At 42.0% G+C, this 16,898-nt stretch overlaps 1 protein-coding gene across 4 annotated transcripts; it reads left to right on the top strand.

The window, feature by feature from the left end:
* Positions 1-14,041: 14,041 nt before the first annotated feature.
* On the top strand, positions 14,042-16,262 carry LOC147420750 (uncharacterized). 4 transcript variants are annotated; one of them, XM_086504424.1, is made up of 5 exons: positions 14,042-14,477; positions 15,117-15,299; positions 15,552-15,621; positions 15,702-15,773; positions 16,027-16,262. In XM_086504424.1, the coding sequence occupies exons 1-5, from the start codon at positions 14,199-14,201 to the stop codon at positions 16,074-16,076; spliced, it is 654 nt and encodes a 217-aa protein (XP_086360550.1). In that variant the 5' UTR covers positions 14,042-14,198; the 3' UTR covers positions 16,077-16,262. The 4 variants fall into 4 exon arrangements, with proteins under 4 accessions (XP_086360550.1, XP_086360549.1, XP_086360548.1 ...); XM_086504423.1 differs by having other exon boundaries at positions 14,043-14,483; XM_086504422.1 differs by having other exon boundaries at positions 14,043-14,507.
* Positions 16,263-16,898: the final 636 nt, after the last annotated feature.

Below are 16,898 nucleotides of genomic sequence, written 5' to 3'. Positions count from 1 at the left end.
CATCTTTGCTTTGTATCTTGGCATAAGCTGAACCATCATCCATTACCTTTGTTTCCATTCAAACTCCCACAATGTATGGCTTTCCAAGGATAAGATGATATGAAGATGTGTCCTGTATAAGATGATATGAAGATGTGTCATGTATAAAGAAATTTTGTTCAACCTTTACATCACCTATCGTCACCTTTACAATTGGACATACTGCATACAATTCACCTTATGAATTGTAAGGTGAATTGTATGCCACTTTGACCATCCAACCATGTTCTGTGTCCATTGGCCATTTACATTTGTTGTAAAGACTTTTTGACATTATTTTTATTTTAGAACCATGGTCAATTAAGGCAATAAATGGTTCTCCAAGATCACCTACCTTGACCAATGTCTCTGTAGTAGCCCAGTGGATTCTAGAATAGTGGCTCCTAGGAATGCTTTGAGATTCTTCCCCATCATCAGCAATTTTACTTGTCTTACATTCCAAGAAGACTGGTAGCATCCTATCATAGCTTCATCACCTTCTTTACCATGCACATGTACTCCTTGTGTCTTCATAGTATCACCTTCAGCTTGTGGACGAATAGACTCTCCAAGTGTTTGCTTCTTTCTCTTGATGATGTCAATAATTTCTTCATGGAATTCATGCTTGGCTATGCCAAGCACCTCCCCCAAAGTAAACTCAACCTTGCTATCCAAAATACTCTCCTCTAGCACTTTCTTCAAATGTATAGCAAGCTCAATGTCAGATTGTAGTTTGTAAGCTGGTCCTTTTGGCTTACCTTTTGTTGGCTCCTTCTTCTTCCTTGTTGTAGACTCCTCCATGGTGACTTCTGGTAAAGGTGCCTCTTGTGTTGGTGGTACTCGCAAAGGTGTTGCATCATTCCTCCTCCACTTATTGTAGCTCTTTTTGAAGGACCTTCATCACCATTTTCACGTCTACACTTTTCTTCTACAATGGATTCATGGCTTTGACAGTTTGTAATGTAGGCATGCACGGACATTGAATCCATTGGATCACTCCATTCTGTTTCTAGACGTATGCATTTGCTTCATGTAAAATATCTTTTGTAAGCTTTCCTTTTTTAGCAAATTCCATGACATTTGGCCAAAGTCTACCATGGTGATCACTCACCTCTTCGTCACCTAAGATGCTCAATTTTCACTCCATAAGTAGCCACCTCAACTGAAGAGGTGGCATGGTTAGTTGCCATATCTTCAACTAAGGTTTGCATTCCCCCCTTCCCAAAGTTAGTTCTCAAGGGGTAGACCTATCTCTCTTAAGTGGATTTTACCATTCTTAAAAAAGACAACATCTTTTGCCAAAGCATCACTAAAACTATCACAATCCCTTCTTACATGGTCTGTACTATCACACCAAATACATCTATGGACAAACCCTTCTTTGGGTTGTTGTCTATGTCTAGGAAGTGGCCCTGATGGTTGGCCTTTTTCTTCAAGATTTGCAAGATTCACCTTCAAGTCATGCATTCCCTTCACAAGCTGATCTAGCATGGACTCATCAAACTTATGAGCTACAAAAGTAGGCTTTAGACTTGTAGTGTTTAAAACCATCTTGTCCCTTCTCCTTTGTTGTTTGCAAGCAGTGAGACAACACTTTCAACCTCATTCTAGTTGGTCTTTAGTCCTTGCTCAGCATCTTTATCTTCAAGAAGAAGCTCCAAATTCTTTTAAAACTCTTTACCCATAGCTTGTAAGAAAATATCTGACTTCTCTACATCTAGTGTGACCTTTTCTATCCTGGTGAGGTGTGCATAGCCTCACTCAAATTCCCTAAGTAGCTATGTTATTGATAGTCCTTGACTACCCATTCTAAGAATGTCCTTTTGGTCACTCTCTTAGAGTCCTCCATGAAATATTCCTCCTTTAAAGCTTCTTTGATATCTTTCCAATTTCTCCCATCCATCTTTAATTGCCCTAACATGTTCCCTAATTTCTAAAGCAACAACTAGCTCAAAACTTTGAATCATTTCACCTTTTGACACGCAATGGAGCTCCATCTCCTTCACATACCCGTGCAAGTATTTGGTTACATCTTTTTCATTGAATTGATCCATTCTATTTTGACGGCCACTTGTATGGCTTTGGTTGCTGGAATCTCTCTTCTTTCAATGGCATGTTGTTGTTGCATGAACATTGCAAATTCTTGAAACATTTGCATTGTTGCTGGGTCAAAATGCATACCATGTTGCTCCGCATGATCAGCCATGGTACCCACAAACTCTCACCCTGGCAGCTTTGCATCGGGTTGACCAAAAATATGTCAAGAAGTTTGCGATCTTTATAGGAAAGCAACGGGCTCCTTGCAGTGAGAATTTGTGCGGTAACTCCAAAAACTATATGAAGGAGTTATGCCTTCAACCTACTCTTCAAGGAATAGAGACGTACTTCTATTGGCCTACCATGAAAGTAGACATACAAGAGTATGTTTCAACATGTGTGGTATGCCAAAAGACCAAGTATAATAGAAAGAAGCAACCTGGATTACTCCAGCCATTGCCAATTCCTAATTCACCATGGGGAAGTATATCCATGGATTTTATCTTTGGATTACCCAAGTTTATCCACAGGAAAATGGGAATATGGACAATAGTCAAAAGGTTTAGCAAGCAAGCACACTTTATTCATGTCAAAAAGACTATTAAGGCACACCAAATGGCAACCCTCTTCATATCTCAGATTTTCAAACACAATGGATTGCCAACATCCATCGTGTCAGATAGAGATCCTAGAATGACCAGTAATTTTAGAAAGGTCTCTTTTAAGATAAGATTGAATTGCCCTTCGGCCTATCACCCACAAACAGATTGCCAAAGTGAGATAGCCAATCTTACGATGGTCTCGATCTTTTAAAGACTTATGTTACATAAGTAGATCAACACTCACAATGGGGGAAATACTTACCCCTTGTAGAGTATGCGTACAATAATAATGTCCATACTACTATGGGAAAGGCACCTTTTGAGATCATGGAGGGAAGACCTAAAAGTCCCTTGCTACTTAAAGTACACAAGAAGATCTTCGCTGCTACCGATGAGTATAGCCGTGACCTACAAGAATCTTTCCAAAATATTAAGAAGGCTATATCCATCTCTCAACAAAGGCAAAAAGCTGTTGCTGATAAGCACAGAAGGGCCTTAACGTTCAAGAAAGATTATTGGGTCTTACTCAAGTTTCCCAAGGCTTGATTAAGACAAACGAAGGGCAAAAATCCTACAGGCCACCAAAAGTATTATGCTAAACTAGCAAAAAGATACTATGGTCCTTTTTAAATCTTGAAGCCAATCAATGACATGGATTATCAACTCAAGTTGCCCAACCATTTGATCCTACATAATGCTTTTCATGTGAGCCTACTTAAGCCCTAGAAAGGAGAGCCACCAAAAGAACCAATTATTGAAGACCCCCCCAGAAATCGAAGACCAAGAAGAGGTGCTACAACCCGAAGCTATCCTTCGGCATGAGGACAAGGTACTAAGACATGGTAAGATTATCCGACGGTATCTTATTAAGTTCAAAAATTATCCTTTTGAAGATGCTAGATGGATGCAAGGAATACAACTAAAGGATAGTATGAACCTTGTCAATGCTTACAAGGCTACATTAGAGTAAGCGAATGTACATGTTTCTTTTAAATGATCAATGTTTTTGTCTTGTAAGACTAATTCTCTTTTTATTGTGCACAAATTTAAATAATATGCATGCTTACAATCATGTTTGTGTTGACGACGTCTCTCAAAGTAGAAATTGTCACTCTACTTTGGAATTACGATATGGACTAAAGAGCAGACATGCTTGCGGCAGCTAAGTCTCCCAAGCTCCAAATGGATTTGTCATCCATCTTGGAATGATGTCGTAGAGTAAAAAGGGATCCTCTACCCGGTAAGAAACATCGACTAATGACTAAGGCTTTATCTCTTCTACCTCATAGTTGAGGACGACTATGATTTCAAGAGAGAGGTAATATTATAAAATCTTATATCTAACCAACCCAAATGATTTTCTCATATTAAACTGATCATTTAATGTGGGAGAGTAAACAGGAACAAGGGTTAGAATATAGAAATGTGCTCATAGATCTATCTCAACACGGGGCCAAAGTCAAAGGGTCCAAAATGAGAGATGGTTTGTCAAAGAGCAATGCTAGCTAATGGACTATGGTTAGCTTCATTAAAGACCTCCAAAGGTTAGTGTTAAAAGTCCTTAGACCTTAGGCAAGCTAGGGCTGTGCTTGAGGTGGGAACCCGGCCCAAGCTTGAGGTGCTTGTCGTGCTTCTTGACTAAGGTGCTTGAGGTACTTGTCGTGCTTGCTAACTAAGGTGCTCCATGACTAAGGTGCTTGAGGGGCTTAAGGTGTTCCAAAAGTCAACCAAGATCCCTACTCATGGGGGGGGGGGGGGGGGGAGGGGGAGCCCTAATTGTAGGGGCATGAGAGAGAACACACACACCCTCACACAAGGCAAGCCTAGTCTAAAGAAGCAACAAGGACACATGTCAAGTTCCTCTCCATGTTCCCCTCAGAAGGTGCCTAAAGCCCATTGGTTGTCCTCTAAAGGGGTCCAATGAGTTTTGAGTTTATTAATTAAATTTTTATGCATTATTCAAGCCCTCTCTCTCAAAGGGGTAAGAAGGACACTTGTGCTAATACTAGCATGGTTGCTTGATATGACTAAAGCATGTGATTGGCTAAGCTTGTAGGGGTCCAATCAAATTGAAGCTTGAGCTACAAGGAGGGGTCGACCAAGGAAGCTAGGGGTGTCCTTGGGGGTTATAACCTCTCAACACACTCTCATGCTCATTCTCACTTGGTGAAAATGCAAGAACTTCATCTCCTTCTCCAAGCTTGTTGAGAAGTTGAGAGCTTATACCAACACTCTTATCTATGGAATGCAAATCCAACCAAGCTATGCTTCCATGCTTAAGCTTTCCATCTTCTTCATCATCATTATTATGCTATTATGCTATGCTATGCAACAAGAGTGATGATAAGTGAGTAACTATCTCTTTCTCATATGTTACTTCTTCTTCCTCTTCCCTACCCTCATTCCCTACTAGCTCTCTCCACCTTTGAAGGTGTTTGAGTCCTTGGGACTGAGGCCGGGGATGGTTAATGCTTTTACAAAGGTTATATTATGCTTGTGATGCATGAAGTCTTCCATATTCATTGCATCATCTATGTCTCAAGGAAACCAAAGATTGTATTGTATCAAGTCTCTCTTTATGGGAGAATCTATAATACAAAAGCCTATTGGAGGGGGAACCGGCTCCACATAAATCCGGTCCTCAACTGTTGTCAAGTTCTCTAATTCTCTCTCTTGCAAACGTATTGTTCATGCCAACTTAATTAAGTATAATGGTTATGTTGCTACCCGCTAATTAAGTTCAACCTCTATGTTCTCAAAGTAGTTTCATAAAAATGCTCGCTCTAGTTCTCTTAGTTTCCCTATTCTCAAAGTTCATAGGCCATTTCCATTACACTATTTGTCTGCGGAATATCCAAACTCTTGACATCTACTTGATCAGAAGAGTCCATTGTGAAGTCGCGGAGCGGAGCGTGGGTCGACTCTCTCTCTCACACACACACACACACACACACACACACACACACACAGTGAGCTTACACAGTACAGTACGCAGAGAACTGTTAGAAGGGTTATCTCCCAAATCCTTAGTATTCACAAAGAATAAGTTAGTATATACAAAGAGTTAGAGGAAAGTGAGTTAGGCGGACGGCCAGCCATATCCGCATAAGAGGCCACTTGGGCTTTAATCCCAACAACCTCCCACTTAAAGTCCAATGTGGCACTTTAAGTAACTGTAAATCTATGAACATAAATGTACAAAGATTTACATGGCTGCCATCTATCCAATGCCCAATAACTCACGACAATGCACAAAGCCCTCTCCTGGAAGTCCCTTTGTGAGTAGATCAGCAGGATTGTCCTTGGTGTGGATCTTCAGCAGTTGTATCTGCTTGTCTTCAAGTACTTCCCTAATGAAGTGATATTTCACATCAATATGCTTAGTCTTCGAATGGAACACTGGATTCTTTGCCAATTGTATAGCACTTTGACTATCACAATATAACTCTGGCATATCTGCATTGATTCCCAAGTCTGCTGCATAATCTGAGTCAGTGTATCCTCTGACACTCAAATCTTGACTACCATAGCATATGCGCATACTCTTTGTATGTTTTAAGTATCTCATGATACCTTTCACTGCCTCCCAATGTTTCTTGCCGGGATTTGACACATATCTGCTAACCACTCCCACTGCAAATGCAATATCCGGACGTGTAGCAATCATTGCATACATCAAACTACCCACTGCAGACGCATATGGAATCTTATCCATTTCAGCCTTTTCTTCCTCAGACACAGGACAATCTTGTTTGCTAAGTTTCACATATGGTGGCAATGGAACACTCAATGCCTTTCCCTTCTCCATATTGAAACGTTGCAAAACCTTGTCAATATACTGTGTTTGAGATAACCAAATCAACTTCTTTGATCTGTCTCTCTCAATGCGCATACCAAGTATATGACTTGCCTCACCCATGTCTTTCATGTCAAACGATTTTGCCATCTTTGACTTCAAAGCTGAAATTTCTTCCAAGTGTTTGCCAGCAATCAACATGTCATCCACATACAAAATAAGGATCAGCCAACTGCCATCCTTAGCCTTCTTTGTATATAGACAGTGATCGAACTCACTACGTTTGTAGCCTTGAGAAAGCATAAACTGGTGGAACTTATGGTACCATGCCCTCGGTGATTGTTTTAAGCCATAAAGACTCTTTAACAACTGGCATACCAAATGTTCCATGCCTTTCTCAACAAACCCTTCTGGTTGCTGCATGTAAATTTCCACATCTAAATCACCATGCAAGAACGCTGTCTTGACATCCATTTGGTGCAACACCAAATCCAATATAGCAACCAATGCAAGAAAGCATCTCAATGTAGTCATCTTGACCACTGGAGAGAAGACTTCATCAAAGTCAATGCCTTGTTCTTGCTTAAAGCCCTTGGCAACAAGCCTTGCTTTGTACTTTGGCTGACTATCATGAGCGGTGATCTTATACCTGTAAACCCATTTACAAGGTAGAGCCTTTTTGCCCTGTGGTAATTTAACCAACTTCCATGTCTGGTTTTTATGCAGAGCTGTCATCTCTGACTGCATGGCCAACTGCCATTTTTTCGAGTCAACCACTTGTAATGCTTCCTTGTAACAAGATGGTTCTCCGCAATCTGTGAGCATGACATAATTTAGAGATGGCACATAACGATCAGGTGGTTTGGAGACACGCTCAGAACGTCTCACCACAACTGATTCTGCCTCTCTAGCCACTATAGGCTGTTCCTGAGCCTGACCATGCTGTCTTGATGTGCTAGCACTAGGTCCATCTTCCCTGAAGACAACTCTTCTGATCTCCTCTGTCTTCTCTGGCTTAGCGTGAAACTTGGTTTCATTGAAATGCACATCATTGCTACGAATAAGCTTTCTGGACTCAGGATCCCAAAGCCGGTAACCCATCTCGCCCGATTCTCCGTAGCCAAGAAATATACACTTCTTGCTCTTTGGTTCTAACTTATTTCTGAACTCCTTAGCAATATGGCTATAAGCTTCACAACCAAAGACTCTGAGATGCTTATACGAAGGGGCCTTGCCTGTCCATAGCATCTCGGCCACTGCACTCTTATCCAGAACCCTACTAGGAGACCTGTTGATCAAATGGACTGCTGTAGCCACTGCTTCCGCCCAAAATCCATCAGGCAACTCAGCATTTGACAACATGCTTCTGACCTTCTCTTGTATGGTCCTATTCATACGTTCTGCAACCCCATTCTGTGAAGGATTATATGGTGCAGTAAGTTCCCGCTTAATCCCTTTTGCTTCACAAAAGTCTTGAAAAGCTTTGGAAACGTACTCTCCACCATTGTCAGTTCTCAAGCACATCAGCTTCTGACCACTCTGATTCTCCACCAGCTGCAAGAATGTCTTAAAGACCTTGAGCACCTCATCCTTGTGCTTCAAGAAGTAAACCCATACTTTGCGAGAATAGTCATCTATGAATGTACAAAAGTACGCTGCTCCCCCTAGTGACAAACTAGGCATTGGTCCGCATAGATCACTGTGTACAAGAGCTAACCGTTCGTCCCTACGATTCCTCTTTGATCTGTGCGGTTCCTGTGTTTGCTTACCATAAACACAATGCTCACAAAACTCAAAATCTTGAAATGAAAAGCCAGACAAATAACCATAATGAGAAAGTATTTCCATTCCTCTTTTTGACATATGTCCCAACCTACGATGCCACAGTGACACACTTTGCTGCTCAATCACATTAATTACATGGTTTTTAACCTCTAAAACATGTAAAGTGTACAGAGTTCCTGACTTGCTGCCATGTGCTACAGTCATCGAACCTTTGGAGATCTTCCAAGCGCTGTTCCCAAAAACTGTCACATAACCCGCATCATCCAACTTCCCTGTACTAATCAAGCTCTTTCGGATTGCTGGAACATGTCTGACATTCTTGAGCCATAAATAAGAGCCATTCTGAAACTTCAACTGCACATCTCCCACTCCAAGTATGTCACAAACCTGCTCATTGCCAAGTCTGACATAATCTTTAGTAGCCACATATGATGTAAACCACTCTTTGTGCGGAGAAACATGTAAAGATGCCCCTGAGTCGATAATCCAATCACTCATAGCATGTCCATCCTCTGCAGTCAAGAAAACACAATCAAGATTGCTTGTAAGGAAGATGTCACCAGCTGCTATACCAGAATCACTGTCTGAACCAGATCCTGTGACATTCACCTCTTCAATCTTCATTGAACTCTTCTTTTCATCTTGCTCAGAACTCTTTGTTTTGCCTTTTTCTTGTTTCCACTTCGTACAGTCTCGCTTCATGTGACCCTTCTTGCCACAATGGTAGCATTCTATGTCATCCTTTGACTTCGAATCACGAGACTTACTTCGGTTTTGTGCCTTCTTACCCTTCTTCTCTTTAAACTGTTGTCTCCCTCGAACGACCAAAGCACTATTGCCTTTGCCTTTGTCAATGTTCTTCCTGTTCACTTCCTCTGTGAGCAAGCTGCCTTCTACATTGGCACTTGTAAGACCTTCTGGCGCGACAGAATTACTTAACGCTGTACGAAAAGTATCCCAACTGTCTGGTAAAGTGATTAAGAGAAACATAGCCTTCACTGAATCTGGAAAGACTATCTCCTGTGCTGTTAACTGACTGAAAATTGTGTGAAATTTATTCAGATGATTTGACATGGCTGTCCCTTCCTTCATCTTCAAATCCACCAATTTCTTGAGCCAGTAAATCTGAGAAGCAGCACTTTGTTTCTTGTACATACCACATAGCTTTTGCCATACGCCATACGCTGTAGTCTCTTCTGCTACGTTGAAGTAAACATTTTCTGCCAGTGTCAGCATGATTGTGGAACAAGCTAACTCGTCAAGCTCTTCCCACTCATCTTTAGCCATACCTTCTGGTCTCTCCCCTTTGAGCTTCAGTGGCTTCACTTGTTTTTTCTGCACCAAAACCTGCCAAATCTGCTTCTTCCAGAATGGAAAGTTTGTGCCATCCAGCTTCTTTATGTTGTAAAGAGTCTCACTTTGAGAAGATGCCATATCTGCCAAACTGTTTACTCCTGAGAAAAATCCGGCAGAGTTTCCCCTGTAAACTGGCCTCTGTACACAGTAAACAAGCTGTAATCAACAAGCTGAACACCTCTCCTCAGGAACTATCAGTATTTTGAAAATTTTTGACAGAGTCTCCCCTGTAAACTGAGCTCTGGGAACCAAAAGATAGCTCAAAAAACAATCATAAATAGCTGACCAGTGACAAATCCTGTAAGCATACACTGTCTCCTCTCTGGGCGATGACAGAACCTGTATCTGTCTCAAGACTGAACCCTGAACAATGCCTCAACGGCCTGACGCATAAGATGCAATCCAGTGTCTACACAAAGTCATACATCCTAAGGGATAAAAGTCGCCGAAGAGGATGCGTGTAGAGGGGAACTCCAGCAACCTAATCCACCTCACACTGGGTAACCCAGCCCCCAGTGCTTGGCTTCAAAAAACCTCACACACGACCCTCTCAGATGGCTCAGCAAACTGCCCAGAACTAGCATACATCCTATAATAGACCAATCACTGTCCTATGACCGCTGCGGCGGTCTGTCTGCTAGCGTGACTCACAACTAGCAGACCCACAATCACAGTACATCAATCTGCAATACATGCCAATGGTGTCAAGCCGTCGTATGGCCACACCTCCCCTGGAACCTGGCAAGCACAAGAAGTAGCAATGCAGACTGCAATATATATATCTGATGATATATATGTGTACCTGGTCTATAGATGATGCTCTGAAGACTAATAAGTGATGTATGTCGAAGTCGACCACCTCCTGCTTGCCAATCTACACAAGACGGATTTCTTTGCGGCTGAAATCTATCTTCTGCTGTAGTGCTCAGAACGAAATTCTGAGGGCATAAACGGCTTCGAAAGGGGGGTAAAACCGCAAGTCGCCTGCTGGAAACACTCCCGGAACGCCGAGTGTGAATTTTCGAACTCCGGATCCAGAATCTGCCGGAAAAGTGCGCGCGCGCGCGATTGCGCAAATCCGCACTGAACCAAGGCTCTGATACCAATTGAAGTCGCGGAGCGGAGCGTGGGTCGACTCTCTCTCACACACACACACAGAGTGAGCTTACACAGTACAGTACGCAGAGAACTGTTAGAAGGGTTATCTCCCAAATCCTTAGTATTCACAAAGAATAAGTTAGTATATACAAAGAGTTAGAGGAAAGTGAGTTAGGCGGACGGCCAGCCATATCCGCATAAGAGGCCACTTGGGCTTTAATCCCAACACATTGCATGAAGAATATAAGTTTTCTCTTGTGAAAGAGAGCTAGCATGTACAATCTATCCTCGGTAATCTACTTGGGCCAACCAGTCCATTCAATAGTCCGCAAGATTTTGATCAGAGAATCAATTAGCACTAGAAATAGAGTAGTGATCCACAATACACTTTCTTAACTCCACCATTCATTACCCAGATTGGGATCCACAATAGAGAGTGTCTGCTTTGTCCTTCTCCTACTTGGACCATCTGCTTCAAAAAAGCCTTCTTGTTGAAATTTTGAAGGTAGCATAGTATCCCTTTCAACTTGCAGTTATTTTGAGGCTATACCGTACTTGTCCTGCGATACAATTCAACCTATGGGATACACATGCTGAGTAAATCAAGATTACAAATAATGTACACTCGTTAGATTCATCAATTGTGACATCACTACCATTGGAACGTTGTACCACGCTTTGTTTCCAACTTTCTTTTCAATATTTGATTGCATCCATTTGTAGACTATAAAATTTATCCTCTTAGCCAAGGCATCTTTCGAAGCCAAACCCGTAACATGTCATGTCGAAGGGTAATGTTCTTATTTATGGGAAACTCTCCTCCAACATTAGCTTCCTCTTCAATGTAAGCTTCAATCTCTTCACAAAGCTCTTCTTCAGATTCTTCTCTCTTTACTGTGGATGTTATTGATTCATTTGGCATGTGTTCTTTAGCAACCTTGTTCTTTTATCTCTTTCCCTTTTGGTCATATGTATTGCTAGGTCTGACACCAATACCAAGAACCGTCATCTCACTCTCTGTGCCTAGATTTAATTGTGATGGCATATCCATTGGAGTCTTTGTCGATGCGACCTCTTATCCAACGTCCTCGAGAATTTTCTAAAATGAATGGTAAGAAAGGACCAAATCAAAATGTAAAATACACTAGAGATTCAAAACTAAGAAAGTGGCCCAAAAATCAAAATCTTACCAGTTTTCTTTGGGCCAAGCTACGATGATATCCACAACACAACGCAAAGTTGTAGTGTCTTGTCCATTGGATTGAGTGACACAAATGTGCATCCTTATTATCATAAACTTGAACCACAGATACACCATAACATCCACTAGGCATACCATGCAGAACGTCCAGATTTGATACCTTTGTGTAATTTTTCCTCTACCAATAGCTTCTACATTATTCAAAATTTCAACTAAAGTTCCCATGGTTCTTTTACCTCTTGCCAAAGAAGCATATTTCTCACTTTTGTGGGAGATTTCTTTGCTTTTCTGGGAGCTATGTCTTCTGGAGGATTGCAAAAAGAGAAAATAATTTGAATATTTAATCATGGCTCTTAATCATGTTTTTGGAACGCTTAGCATCCCAATCTATTTAGGGATTGGTATCTCTTCTTCAACTTTATTTAAATTGGAGATCAATGAGATTTTTTTGACTATATTGAGATTGCAAGGGATATAGGGTCTCATATTTTAGACTGAAGATGACAATACAGCTTCTGGTACGCCTAGCGCTCCAACGTGATGAGGGATTGGGAATCTGATAATAATCAAGGCTAACCAGAAATTGTTAATGAGACATATGCACCTTTGTTTTGTGATGGTATTGTTTTGATGTGTGTAGTATGTGATGCTGATGATGACTATGAATAGGAGGATCCTTTGGTGCCTACAAGTGCCCCAAGTCACTCCCACTCTCTCTGAAAAATATAGTGCTGAAGTACAACTTTCCTCGCAATGTGTAATAGGCAAAACTAGCCACCTTGCCCAAGATCCCATGCAAGCTAGGTGATTCTAGGGTGCTAGGCGCCCCAATCAGTTGTCCCAACATTCCAAGCACCAGTTCCCAAGATGCCAGGTGCCCCAACATATTGAAATCTTGATTTGAAACCATACCCTGCGTTCGATATGGATTATGTATGACCTTGGGGCGCCTAGCTTCGTTGAACATTCAACTCAATGTCAAGATGGCTTGCATCAAATTCCAAGCCCTACTTCCAATGCAAGCTAGGTGATTCTAAGGTGCTAGGCACCCCGGATCACATTCACTTGAGATGTAATTTCATTTTCGTCTTATTTCTATAAGCTTATATTGGGCAGCATTCTGATGGACATGCATGCTAAATGTGGCTTGTTCTCACAAGCCTAGAAAGTAAAGGCTTTTTTCATTGGATTCAAAGCAAAGGCTTCTCAATAGGTTGATTATTAAATTTCTCATAAATGAATGAATTACCACAATAGAGAGAGTTTATCCACCAACTTGACGATGTTCAAATAGCTCAATGATCTTCAATCGCTAATTTTGCTCGTTCATCTTCCTCGACTTTACAACAGAAAGTCTACTTGTGGCTTCCTATTTATAGAAGAAGTGAAAGGCCCATTGATGCTAAAGGACAGCACCTCAAGATGTCTAGCGCAATGCATTCCATGTTGAAACTATGGGGCTAAACTCTAGCATGGGACTCCCTGGATGCAAAGGGAGCTTAGTTGTGAGGGATGCCTTGCAATACTCTGGGGCGCATAGCGCCCTGGATGCAAAGGGAGCTTAGTTGTGAGGGATGCCTTGCAATACTCTGGGGCGCATAGCGCCCTGGATGCAAAGGGAGCTTAGTTGTGAGGGATGCCTTGCAATACTCTGGGGCGCATAGCGCCCTGGGAAACCTTGAACAAGTTGATAACGCATAGTAAGGACCCAAAAGGGAGCTGGAGTAGGAGAAATCCGCCAGTTAAATTTGATTAAATGGCAATGGAATGCCTTGAGCAGGATGCCTTGCAATATTTCGAAGCGCATAACGCCTTGGGATTTCTTCAGCAAGGTGTAGAAAAGGGATGCCTTGATTATTTTGAATTTTTTATTTTGCTGCAAAAGGATGCCTTGAGCAAGATGCCTTGCAATACTCTGGGGCGCATAGCGCCTTGGGATTTCTACGGACCCGTCATCCGAGCCATTGATCCATGCTTTTTAGCCCGTGGTAGATGAACGCACGTCACCCGAGCCATTGATCCATGCTTTTTACCCCGTGGTAGATGAACGCACGATTCAGCTTTACCCTCCACATAGTTATAGTTGACTGCCACTTGCTTAGTCGTTGTGGATAATTGTGCCTGCGTGAGACCATGACCATGCCAACTACGTCTTTACGTGACCATGCTTTTAAGAAGAGTCCGGCAGGCGAGTTGAGGACTCCTGTCTGTGCAGCACTAGAGCTTCCCCCGGCTATGGCGATTGAATCCTTCTAGCATCGATTATTACGCTCACTTCACGTCGAAGCTCAAGCACCGTTTGGCGATGGCATGCATTGCTGCACATTGTACGCGATTCTCGTCCAACAGGTCTCTTCCTCCGGCATTCCTCCACTCTCCGTCAACTGTTTCTCTGCCTACTACGCGCGCTCTCTCCACGAAGGTGTATGCATCTGCTTCGGGTGGTAATGAAGCCGCTCAAACCGTCGCAAGCGCACGTGAGTTTGAAGGCGAAATATTGTCAGGAGAGTGGCCAGAGAACTTCTCTATGCTCAATTTTGAGGATCTCTGCAAGCATTACGAGCCCATCATCTTCAAAGAAGACGTACAAGTCCGCATTCTTAGAGATGCAACAGTACAGCCATTGTCAAAGTGAATTTGAACATGGTTTTTGCATCCGAGTTTTGTGTTTTCTGTAGGTGGGTAAGTTAGTGCAAATATATTTTGTTAGGTGAGTACCAATTGACAGATCAGTTGTCTATTTGTGATCTGTTTGTACCCGTCCTTGAAAAATTTGAGTGGCAGCCTGGAATAGTGTTGCATATGTGCAAAGCGTTTGCTTTCCTGTCCTTGAAAATGTGATTGGCAGGCTGGAAGAGGGTTGATAGGTCAGCATTTGTATGGTTGGGAAGTTTTATGGGGCGTCCTTGAAAATATGAGTGGCAGCCTGGAATAGTGTTGCATATGTGCAAAGCATTTGCTTTCCTGTCCTTGAAAATGTGAGTGGCAGGCTGGAAGAGGGTTGCATGAGTGCAAAGCGTTTGCTTTCCTTCTGTGGTCGATAGATACATCATTGGGCCTGACCTCCTAGTCATAGTGCTATTGTTTGTTCGCCTTTTGCGTCATACTGAGCCAATCATGGTGTTGAAGATTCCTATAGGATGCTATTTGGTTCTCACCTGCATATTTATGTTCTTTTGGTAGCCACACGCCACCAATCTTTACTTTTTCGTGTGTATCTCAGGCACAGCCCCAAATGTTACTTGCCAGCGTCATGTCCATGAAGATCTTCACCGCCAGAGCTGATCAGCTTTTGGAGGAAGTGGACCACTTCTTTCAAAGCATATCAGGTCTTCCTGTTATCAACAAGGACCTCAAGTGCATTGGAGTTCTGTCAAAGAAAGACAGAGCTAAGGCCTCTAAAGGGGTAAGCTGAATGGAACGTTTTTGTGCGTCCCTTGAATGGATTGTGGTGCACATTGCGCATCGATCATCTGAGGTGGTACCATTCTTCACCGCAGAGATGTTTCTTGAGTGTGTTTTCTAATTTGTCATCATCAAAACAGTTGTGGAGTCCTTGATTGTTTGCATTCTTCATGCTTATATACAAACTTTATGTTTTGTAGTGCCAATTTTTATGATTTTTGTTTTCTGAGGCTAATTTTTCCTTTTCTTGCAGCTAAACTCTACAGTAGGTGAAGTTATGAGCTCACCTGCAATCACTCTATCCGTCGACAAAACTGTAAATGGTCAGTTACACTACGATTATAGAGTGAACATTTACCTTATTCACCATCTGATGGACTACATGTTGGTGCATATGTTGTAGATGCTGCCGTTCTTATGCTGAAAAACAAGATACATCGCCTTCCAGTGATAAATGAAGTAAATCAAGTAGTGGGTAAGTTCCCTCTTTCTATTGTATGCACTTTGCGCTGCCTAAGGAAGTGATGAGTATTTGTTTTTAGCGTTTAGTAGTGGACTTTGGCAGCACAGGCATTTCGATGAGGAATGTGTGCGTGCGTGCATGTGCGTGTGCCCACACACACACACACACACACACACACACACACAGCTTGCAGGCCATCCTGTGTTTAGGCTTGCTCACCTAGGCTATTGTAGGCCTTCCATAACATAAGGTTCAACTTTTCCAGGTATTGTCACAAGAACAGACATTTTCAAAGCATTAGAAGCGGAGGCTTGATTTTCTTCTTCAGTCGTTTCCTTCAGCTACCAGGCATTGGGCAATGCTGACAGCATTCAGGATTTAAGCCAATGCATCTTTTAGGATGGGCCTCCCCCCCTTTGAAGCTTGAGGCTTTTGTGTATTCTTCTGTTTTTTGAACAAAATGCTATCAGTTTTTTGCCATGTGTGATGGGTTGATTTGAAGTTGATGTCATTGTCAAATATGGATGGCTTTGGAGGTTTCAAGGCTGATTTTTGAGATTCCTGTATCTATACTATTAATAATGAGGGGAGGGATTCTGCCCCCCCTCCTTGACACTTGGCTGCACTTCCTTGATTCGGCGTGTGTTTCCTGCGGCTCTGGCTACACAGTGACACAGCGAAAGAGAGAGAGAGAAGCTGCCTTCGGCCGTTGGCCGTACTAGTAAGTGTTAATGTGTCTGTTTGTCTTGTTTAGCCTTTTAGAGACTCACAATGCCAAAAAAAAATTACTTGTGGAACCATACACAATTCCTTTGTGTGTTTTTTCTGAAAGGGGTTTCAAAGATGAGATTTTGGAAATTGGTGTTTTTTCCTTGGGAATTTTTACACTATTTTAATCCAAATTTCATCTGGAATATTTCCTTTTCCTCTTGCTTCTAATTGGCATTGCTAGGTTTCCTAATGGCACTGAGATGTATACTTTTCCCGAATACTTGTAAAGAGTGTTTGAAAACAGCAGTCTTTGGGATTTGCCTTTGGGATTTGCCTTTATGAGAAGGGGAAGTTTCGTTCTCATTATTATGCAAGACATCATGTATGAATGTCTGGTATGTTGCTTTTACAATCATTGGTTTTAGG

Source organism: Adiantum capillus-veneris, chromosome 28 (assembly GCF_014529385.1).
Source record: "Adiantum capillus-veneris isolate H3 chromosome 28, ASM1452938v2, whole genome shotgun sequence".
Classification (NCBI taxonomy): Eukaryota; Viridiplantae; Streptophyta; class Polypodiopsida; order Polypodiales; family Pteridaceae; genus Adiantum; species Adiantum capillus-veneris.
The sequence above is the reverse complement of the archived record's forward strand: the minus strand, read 5'-3'. Positions and strand labels throughout refer to the sequence as shown.

What these genes read in the sequence shown, in the direction of transcription:
- LOC147420750 (XM_086504422.1), top strand. Translation starts at nt 14,199, where the DNA reads ATGGCATGCATTGCTGCACATTGTACGCGATTCTCGTCCAACAGGTCT. An exon ending in CGTCGACAAAACTGTAAATG is followed by an intron (nt 15,622 to 15,701) that starts GTCAGTTACACT and finishes CATATGTTGTAG; the next exon opens with ATGCTGCCGTTCTTATGCTG. An exon ending in TGAAGTAAATCAAGTAGTGG is followed by an intron (nt 15,774 to 16,026) that starts GTAAGTTCCCTC and finishes CAACTTTTCCAG; the next exon opens with GTATTGTCACAAGAACAGAC.